At 36.1% G+C, this 10,369-nt stretch overlaps 1 protein-coding gene across 2 annotated transcripts in view; it reads left to right on the top strand.

Moving 5' to 3' along the window:
- The window catches only part of CEP97 (centrosomal protein 97), a 38,900-nt gene extending 30,278 nt beyond the window's left edge, over positions 1-8,622 (top strand). The window contains exons 10-11 of one of the 2 annotated variants that reach the window (XM_023212303.3): positions 589-664; positions 2,908-8,622. In XM_023212303.3, coding sequence (XP_023068071.1) covers positions 589-664; positions 2,908-3,612 — 781 coding nt within the window. In that variant the 3' untranslated portion in view covers positions 3,613-8,622. The remainder of the gene's footprint in view (positions 1-588; positions 665-2,907) is intronic. The other variant, XM_023212311.3, reaches the window with a different exon arrangement.
- Positions 8,623-10,369: the final 1,747 nt, after the last annotated feature.

The following is a 10,369-nucleotide window of genomic DNA, read 5'->3' as shown; positions in this document are numbered from 1 at the left end:
ATGGAGACAACAGCAGTGAGCCCAGAGCTAAGACTTTAATGAATAAGTAATAATGGATGGGAGGTCTCTTATTAGCAGGGAGCAGGTCAGAGACCTGGGCAAACAGAATAGTGAAGTTTGATGGGATTAGTCTTTAGGAGAGGGTGTTTCAAGCTGCGATCATGAATACTTAAGTGTGACCCTTAATTGTTTTGGAGGCTTTGGATAGCCACTCCTTTTTTGCACTTTCTGTTGCTTCGGTTTGTTTGGCTGAGAAACTGAAGCCAGACAAAGAGCCATTTAACATTTTATTACTGGAAATAGTTTGTAGAACTAATACCTGTATTTCAGTCATATCTCATTTGGTTTCTACTTTGAGTCACAGTTCAAAATTAAGGTTTATGATGTCACTTATAAAACTGTTCCATTTTGATTCTGAGTTTAAAGAAACAAAAATAAAATAAAGTTTTAATTTAGATATTCTGAAAGTGGGAAAGACAACTATTAGATTATTAATCTCTTTGCAATGTGTGTGTTTATTAGTTGTAACAGGAAGTATGAGTCGAAGCACCCTTCCTTATGTCAATAATGTGTTTTGAATTATTGTAGATTACGAAAAGAAAGAGATGAAGAACGTATTAAAAAATTTGTACAAGAAGAAGCTTTCAGATACCTTTGGAACCAGGTAAACTCCCTCCTTCTGACTTACCTCGTATGTGATCAAATAAAAATTGTATATTCATTGAGATAATCGTAGAGTACTCAGGTGTATTAAGCACTCTTGTTCAAGGTTAAGGGTATGGCTTGTGTTCTTTGCCACTAACTCTGAACTAGGACAGTGAACTTTATTGCATTTTATTTAATCTGAAGAAAAATACTCTGACAATTTTGACAAGAAAAACAAAATAGTATAAAGCAGGAGGAAAGTGGCTTAATTGAAGGCTGTTAGAGCTTTCCAATAGATACAACATCCCCAATTTGAAGTTTCATGTAGCTGTTGATCTGTCTTTTGGGAATATTTGAATGAATGGTGATTAAGATGGTATATGGCTACAATATGCATGTCCTAAAAAGTATTCATAACTGTATAGGAGAGTATTTGAATCCTATAGTAGCATAGTTTAGGGATAATTTAGGCAGTTGGTTTTACTAGCATTGTATTACATCAAATACTTCTTGATGATAATTTCTTGAAAATATTTTAATACAATTTTCATTTCTTCTCTTTTATAGAAATCGGGTCTTGCTATATTGCCCAGGCTGGTCTCAGACTTCTGGGCTCAAGCAATGTTCCTCCTCAGCCTCCTAAAGTGAGCCACATCACCTGGCCAAATTTGTTATAATAAGATTTAACCTATAAAATGAAAAAATAATTATTGATTTGTAAGGTTTTGTAGTTACCAACAATAGAGGAATGGTTAAATTATAGAGCAATAATACTGTGGAATACCACGGAACAGTTAAAAAGAATAAGGTAATAGTATTGACCGACATGGAAAGATCTCCAAAATAATACTGTTTAGTAAAAAAAAACAGCACTAGCGCATTACAGCCTTGAACTCCCCAAGTGATCCTTCTGCTGCAGCCTCCCAAGCAGCTGGGACTACAGGCACAGACCAGTGTGCTCAGCTTCCCTGTGTATTTGAAAATACTACCTAGAAAAAAGTATGGAAGGATGTGCATCAAGTTGCTGTCAGTAATTACCTTGGAGGGTGATCAAAGGAAAACTAAAAACTGTACATATTGCTTTCTTGTTTGCAGTATTTGCAGTAAAATTTTGGAATTTTTGTTATACTTTAGAAATGTAGAGGTCATATTATCAAGAATTTGGTATATTTTTAGGTATTTTAGAAAGTTGCATATACTGTATTGTTAGATAATACTTAAAAACTCTAATCTCTACCTGGGTATCTAAAATGAGGCTTATTTTACAGGGATCTACTTATATCAAGGGCTCTAACCTGTCTTATTGAATAGATCTCATTATATCTTGAATACATTATTGACCCCTTAGTCAGCTAGACATATACTGTTGTGCTTCTGGCTGTTTTTCTAATAGAAGCAAGGGAATTGCTTTGGCCCATCCCCACTCCTGGTGAAGGCCTTTTGTTACCAGGGACATGTACCATTTGTGCCAGTCTGGTTTTAGGCTTGGGATGCAGTGGAAAAGATAAAAGGAGTCAGCAGTTTCTAGCTCCAATTCTACCATTTGCCAACTTCATGACTGCTGGAGAAAAGAGCTCAAAGGAAAATTGTAAAATAGACAGGTGGGGTGCAGTGGCTTGTGCCCGTAATTCCAGCACTTGGGAGGCCAAGGCAGGAGGATTGCTTGAGCCCAGGAGTTCAAGACTATACTGGGCAACAAAGTGAGACCCCATCTCTACAAAAAAATTTTTTTAAATTAGCCAGATGAATGGACACAGTGGCTCACGCCTATAATCCCAGCACTTTGGGAGGCCAAGGTGGGCGGACCACCTGAGGTCAGGAGTTTGAGACCAGCCTGACCAACATGGGGAAACCCTGTCTCTACTAAAAATAGAAAATTAGCCACGTGTGGTGGTGGGCGCCTGTAATCCCAGCTACTTGGGAAGCTGAGGCAGGAGAATTGCTCAAACCTGAGAGGCGGAGGTTGCAGTGAGCCGATATTGTGCCATTGCACTCCAGCCTGGGTAACAAGAGCAAAACTCCATCTCAAAAAAAAAAAGGAAAAAAAAATAGCCAGATATGGTGGTGGGCACCTGGAGTCCTAGCTGCTTAGGAGGCAGAGGTGGGGTGGGAGGATCACTTGAGCCCAGGAGGTTGATGCTGCAGTGAGCTGTGATTGTGCCACTGCACTCCAGCCTGGGTGACAGAGCGAGACTCTGTCTCAAAAACAAACAAAAAAGACACTTTTTATTTTATAATACAACTGTATTCTCTGGTTTATAGGTAAGGTCTCTACAGGTTTGGCAACAGACAGTGGACCAGCGTCTAAGTTCCTGGCATACTGATGTTCCTCCTATATCAAGTACTCTTGTGCCATCGAAACCTCCATTATTTACCCAAAGCCAGGAGTCCTCTTCTGATCAAAATGCTGATTGGTTCATTGCTTCTGATGTAGCTCCTCAAGATAAATCATTACCAGAATTTCCAGACTCTGGTTTTCATTCCTCTCTAACAGAACAAGTTCATTCTTTGCAGGATTCGTTGGGTTTTGAGAAAAGTTCCACAGAAGGCAGTGAAAGCTCCATCATGGGGAATTCCATTGACACAGTGAGATATGGCAAAGAATCAGATTTAGGGGATGTTAGTGAGGAACATGGTGAGTGGAATAAGGAAAGCTCAAATAATGAGCAGGACAGTAGTCTGCTTGAACAGTATTTAACTTCAGTTCAACAGCTGGACGATGCTAATGAGAGGACCAGTTTTGATAGAGAGACAAGAGATAGTAAACTTCACATTGCTTGTTTCCCAGTACAGTTAGATACCTTGTCTGACGGTGCTTCTGTAGATGAGAGTCGTGGCATATCTCCTCCTTTGCAAGGTGAAATTAGCCAGACACAAGAGAATTCTAAATTAAATGCAGAAGTTCAAGGGCAGCAGCCAGATTGTGATTCTGCATTTCAGCTATTGCATGTTGGTGTTACTGTGTAGCATGTTCTGGTCTTTTGGGAAGCAGATACCCACTTTTCTTAAAAATACTTTCAGTTGCCTTTTTTTTTTTTGGAGGGGAGTACTCCCTACCCTAATTTTGTTACTATTTATGTAGAATTTGTATTCATGTCTCATGTTTTTCAGATTCTAGATATTGAGCTGAGTTTTCATTTTGATTTTGTTAGCTTTTTACTTAGCTGTAAGGTACCAGACTATTTATATTGACAGCTATATGCACTTTATTTCTTAACTGAATTGCATCACCAATGTTCCTGTTCCTTTCATGTACTCATTGACTTTCATAAATAAGCTAGCATATATTAAAGAAAATAGAAAAAAAATACCTTAAATATATAAATAAGAGAATTTTGGCTCTTCTGTGTCTGAGAAAATTAATTATATAGTAAGGAATGAAATTTGATAAAGCAAATATAAATGAGAAATATGAGGATTGTGAACTATTGGAATTTGCCAGTCTCCCTGGTGTAAAATGTTTTTTTTAAAGCCTTTTTCCCTCCTTTCGGAGTCAAGGAAAGCCTTTCTATAAGTAAATTAAGAAAAGGTAGGATTATAAGATTTCTCAATGGGAATGATTAAATTGCCTCGTGGAAAACTTCAGTTAATGTCATGCATCAGTTTTAACATATGAAGTAAAGTGTTCTATCCAGAATTAAAGTCAAGTTTACTTACGCAACACAAGAATATTTCACTTAGATATGAAGAAAGGAAACACTAGTCTCCATTCACTTGAAATACTGTCATGGCAAATATTTATCCTTTCGTTAAGTGCTTTTTCACCCTATAGATAAACATTTTTGTGCCAATATGTTGTCAGAAATTAATGTATGTTCATCTCCTCTGTTCCTGCTTATATTATGTATTTCAACAGAAGGTCTACAGCCATTCACTTCAATTTTGACCTCTGTCCCACAGAGAAGAACATTTAAAGTAATACTAATGGTCGAATATGTATGACTTTTTAGAAACTGCTTTTTGTCTAACCTGAAAAAGTGCCACATTTGGAAGACAATTTAATGATGGTGAAGAAATAATAAACCTCCCTTTACTTGTTAAAAGGGATATATATGTCTGCAACTTAAGGGAGAAATAAGATTGTGTTTGAATATTGTAGGTAGATGCATTTGTAATTAAGGATAATATCGTTGAACAATATGTATTTGGTTTCCCTCAACGTACAGATATACAGCTATTTAAAACTATGGCAATACTTAAGTGTTCTCTAAATTTAGGTGCTAAATATCTATTAATTATTCTGTTGTAGTCGTTAGGTGCCCTTCTTTGAAGTTATATAAAATAAAAGCATCTGATCCTTCAAGGATAAAGTTGAGGATCACATGGTACGTGGCATTTGTTGTTGTTGTTGTTTAAAGAGATGGAGTCTGGCTCTGTTGGTGCAGTGCCATGATCATAGTTCACTATAACCTCGAACTCCTGGCTCAAGTGATCCTCCCACTTCAGCCTCCTGAGTATCTGGGATTATAAGCAGGAGCCACTGCTCCCAGCTCATGGTATTTGTTGATAGTCATAACATTTTTCCTGTGTGGTAAGATGTATTTTTCTCAGTTTATAAATATGTAGCACTCAGGTTGAGACGACTTGGATTTTATTCTTAGAAATCCAGAATCCCTTGAAAAGGAAATATTTTCTGTTTCTTATAAATAAAACAATAATCTTACTTTCAGAAGGATTTTCCTTAGTGAAACATGTGTAACATTGAATGCATGTTAAATAAAAATGGAATTTCTAACTTTTTTTCAACAGTGCTAATTATCTTTTCTGAATGATTTTGAATGTCTTTTAAAATATACCCTATTTTTCTATTTTACAGTTAAGTGCCTCACTTGCTGTCCATAGTTAGACAAAGAAAAACCAATCTGCACTGCACTAGTACCAAAATACTACTTTATACATTAGTTTTTCATAAAAGCTGCTGGAATGTCATGATTCAGTATTACCTAAATAGGTTTCTGCTGAAATCCTCTCCCTCCTTTTTTAAGTAATGGCGTAACATAACTAAATTCATTTGATCATCAGCACTTGTTAGCAGGATTTCCTTTTTTACCTTTGCCTTGTTTCTCTAGCCCATAAATAGTACTCAGCATACTTTCATTAACAATTTGGCAGAATATGATAATTATTAATATTCTATTCTTCATCTGTGTTTTATTTAACTTTTACTAGTGTTTAGAAGTGCAAAAATATTAAATAGCCCCTTCCTTAACTGTAGATATTATCTTGAATGTAGATAAAATGAATATATTGTAAATTAGAATGTAGGAAAACTGGCATAGACTTAATATATTTTAATGGGTTTACGTTATACTTTAAAAGTAATTTATATAATTAAGATATTTGGTTTTAACCCTATGGGCTATTCTTTGGTCTGGCTGAAGAGACACTGGGTCTAGTAAGGTTTGGAAAGTTGAGCTTTGAACATGGTCTTTGTGTTTTTTTCCTAACAAGGAGAGGTTTAGTTCAGCTGTGCTATTTTAGTACACATCAGTTCTCTTGATTTATGGAAGACTCAGTTTATCAATTAAGAATTCCTGCAGAAGCACAGAATCATACTATGTAAGAGTTGGAAGGAAGCTTAAGAATTTCTGTTCGAATCTCTTTGTTCGAATCTCTTTGTTTCAAAGATGAAACTAAAGCACAGCATGTTAAATGCCTTGTCTAAGTTATAGCTAGTTAGTAGCAAATGAACTGAAAACCTATATGCTACTGTAGTTCAAACTTTTATTATGTCCTCTTAATCTTTACATTTAGTGAGTCAGTACGGAAATCTCTGCATATTTCTCATTCTCTTTGAAAGAGGGAAAAAAACTTCTAAGAGAGCTACAACTCTATCACTCATGACAGAGTTGCTTGTAGAAAATAACGAATTCCTTCAGAACCCTGAGTGAATTTTCTCCAAGAAACGTGACTTGATTAAAATGGTTTCAAAAGAGCAATAGTGGAAATTAAAGTTTTAGAAAAGAGACCAGGTGTGGTGGTTGACGACTGTAATCCCAGCGCTTTGGGAGGCCGAGGCCGAAGGATCACTTGAGACCAGGAGTTCAAGACCAGCCTGGACAACATAGCAAGACCCACCTCTCTACAAAAAAAAATTTTTTTCTGAAAAGAATAACTACATTTTAGAGTCCATTTATTTGATGACAGGCAGTATGACAGGTTGCTGAGGTATATAAAATTTTCTAGAGAAATGCTGAGTTTGATGACATTTTATCTTCAGTTTTGTAGAACAGATGTTAAAATTTCAACTCTCCTGGTGTGCAGAAAGCTCTAATCATGATAGTTGATAATATGAAATTTAGTTTGATTTTAAAAGTTTAATTATAAAAGGCTTCACAATATGCATGTTTTAGGAAAATGTTCATTTATTTAGTCATATAATTGTATATATGTAAATAACTTTATTCTGGAATAATGTGGGTGCCATCTTGAGCATGTGTTTTTATTTGGATTATTTTTTGTATACAAACACCATAATACTGTATTTTCCTGTGATCTACTTAAGTCTAGTTCTACTTTTTACCAATAATTTCAGGAAAATACAAGCTTAAGATATTGTACTATCTCCCTTGGTATTTTTTTTTTTTGTGCAAAGTCTTAGAATTGGATTTATAACATTGATAATAAAAATATAAAACATTTTTTCTCGAGAATTAAGACAGTAAAAAGACAAAATAGAATGAATAAGATCATTTCCCCATCATAAAGGAAAGAAGAGACTTCATTTTGTTGTTGTTGTTGTTTGTTTGTTTGTTTGTTTTTGAGGCAGTTTCACTCTTGTCACCCAGGCTGGTCTCAGCTTACTGCAACCTCCACTTCCTGGGTACAAGCGATTCTCCTGCCTGAGCTTCCTGCATAGCTGGGATTACAGGTGTGCAACCACAAGGCTCGGCTAACTTTTTTGTATTTTTAGTAGAGATGGGGTTTCATCACGTTGGCCAAGCTGGTGTTGAACTCCTGACGTCAAGTGATCCGCCTGCTTCGGCCTCCCAAAGTGCTGAGATGACAGGTGTGAGCCGCTGTGCCTGGCCAAGGCTTCATTTTTTTGATGTATATTTTTATTTTTTCCAAACACCAGCTCGAACCAGAGCATATTTTTATTTTGCCACATACCTTTAAAAGATATTTATTGTGTCATAATGTTTTAAATGTTACATATATGATACCCTCATTCATGAAGTGAAGCAGAAAGGGTCTGTAAGGAACATTCTAAACATTGTTAATGATACTGCTTTTACTGATCAAGCTTGTTGTGCTATATTAAAATTAAAAGTCAAATAAACAAAGCAGTCCTCACAACCTTGGAAAGAAATAGATAATTGTCTTCTTAAAATGAGGTGCTTTTTATCTGTGGATGAATGGAAATCACATTGAATTTTAATTCTTATTTATTTTAGTGGATAGCAGGAATCACTCTGTAGTAGTTTTGTTCTTTTTCTTTTTCTTTTTCTTTTTTTTTTTGAGACAGAGTCTTGCTCTGTTGCCAGGCTGGAGTGCAGTGGCGTGATCTCGGCTCACTGCAACCTCCATCTCCCGGTTCAAGTGATTCTCCTGCCTCATCCTCCCGAGTAGCTAAGACTGCAGGCACACGCCACCATGCCCAGCTAATTTTTATAATTTTAGTAGAGTTGGGGTTTCAGCATGTTGGCCAAGATGGTCTCAATCTCTTGACCTCGTGATCCACCCACCTTGGCCTCCCAAAGTGCTGGGATTACAGGCGTGAGCCACTGCACCTGGCCTTGTTCATCTTCTAATTAAATCTCTTTGAATGTTTTGTAATAATTTTAATGTTGACAATACAAGTTTAAAAATAATTTGATTTTGGACTGTATTTAGATTTCTCTTTAATTTTGTTGTAGAAATAGTAAATGATTTAAAGTGGTTATGATCTGTTTTATGAAGACTTACTCTTTTATATTGTACTTATTTAATTTGTATTTGAGTCTCTAATTTTAAATAAAACGTTTATACATTTGAGTGCTTCATCTGTTTATTTTGATGATTAGTAGTAATGATTGTTATGCATTGTGCTTATAATTAATGGATAAAGTTCAGAATAAATTGCAAATAGAACCCAACTAAGCAATGTCCAGAGGATTCTCATTATACAAGTGAATTTACAATAAAACAGCTCTTGCCTTATGAAAATGGATATGAAGTGGAAGGAATGCTAATTTAGTTTTATTCAGTATAGATTTCATTACCTCTAGATACTCACTAGAATTCTCTAGACAGAGAAGAGCAGACATCCTTCAATGAGCATAGATGACATTTTCCGGGGCTAGTGAAGATAGTGAGTGTTGGGGGCTAAGTTGATTAGAAGCCCTCTCATTTGACACTATTGGAACCTGTAGTTGGTTGGTGAATAAAAAAATTACAGCAGGGAATCATAAAAGATTATATGATATATATGTATCTATACACCATAAACTTTAAAATATTTTTATTGAAATATAATTGGCATATTTAAAGTGGACATTTAAAGACATAATTATTTTTAATTTTTATTTCCTTTTTCAAATTCTTGAGGCATATTTAAAGTTGCATAATTAAAGTAGACAATTTGGCTGGGCTTGGTGGCTCATGCCTGTAATCCTAGCACTTTGGGAAGCTGAAGCAGGTGGATCACTTGAGATCAAGAGTTCGAGACCAGCCTTGCCAACATGGTGAAACCCCATCTTCACTAAAAATACAGAAAAATCAGCCAGGCATTGGTGGTGGGTGCCTGTAATCCCAGCTACTTGGGAGGCTGAGGTGGGAGAATCGCTTGAACCCAGGAGGCGGAGGTTGCAGTGAACCAAGATTGTACCACTGCACTCCAGCCTGGGTGACAGAAAGAGACTCCATCTCAAAAAAAATAAAATAAAATAAAGTGGACAGTTTGATAAATTTTGACACATTGTGCCCATAATACCATCACCACGATCAATATGGCAAACATATCTATTATCTCCAAGAGATTCCTCATCCCCTTCATGACATGTCCTATTTTACCCGGTTTCTTTCACTCAGCATGATTATTTGAGATTCATCTGATTGCTTTCTGAGTAGTATTTCATTGTATGTATTTGCCAAAATTTGTTTATCCATTAATCTGCTGATGGACATTTGGGTTATTTGTACATTTTGGTTATTTGAACTGAAGCTGGTGTGAGCATTTGTGACTAAGTCGTTGTATGAACATGTGTTTTCATTTATCTTGGGTAAATACCTAAGAGTGGAATGATTGGATCTTACAGTAGGTATATGTCTTAACTTTTGAAGAAACTGCCAAACCAGTTGTGTTTTCCAAAGTGGTTGTAGCCTTTTGCATTCCCACTAGCAGTATAGGATGGTTCCAGTTTTTCTACATCCTCACTAACATTTGGTATGGTCAGTCTTTTTAATTTTGTCCATTCTAGTGGACACATGTAGTATTTCAGTGTGGCTTAATTTACATTTCCATAATGACTAATGATGTGCAGCATCTTTTAATTTATTTGCTGTGTGTATATCTTTGGTTAAGTGTCCCTAAATTTGAAGTATTCAAAAAATTTACCCATTTAAAAAAAATGGGGGCCAGGCGCAGTGGGTCACACCTGTAATCCCAGCACTTTGGGGGGCTGAGGCAGGCGGATCACTTGAGGTCAGGAGTTTGAGATTACCTTGGCCAACATGGTGAAACCCCGTCTCTACTAAAAATACAAAAATTAGCTGGGTGTGGTGGTGCACACCTGTAATCCCA

The sequence above is a fragment of the Piliocolobus tephrosceles genome, chromosome 2, assembly GCF_002776525.5.
Source record: "Piliocolobus tephrosceles isolate RC106 chromosome 2, ASM277652v3, whole genome shotgun sequence".
Taxonomy (NCBI): Eukaryota; Metazoa; Chordata; class Mammalia; order Primates; family Cercopithecidae; genus Piliocolobus; species Piliocolobus tephrosceles.
This window is presented reverse-complemented; position numbering and strand designations above follow the sequence as displayed.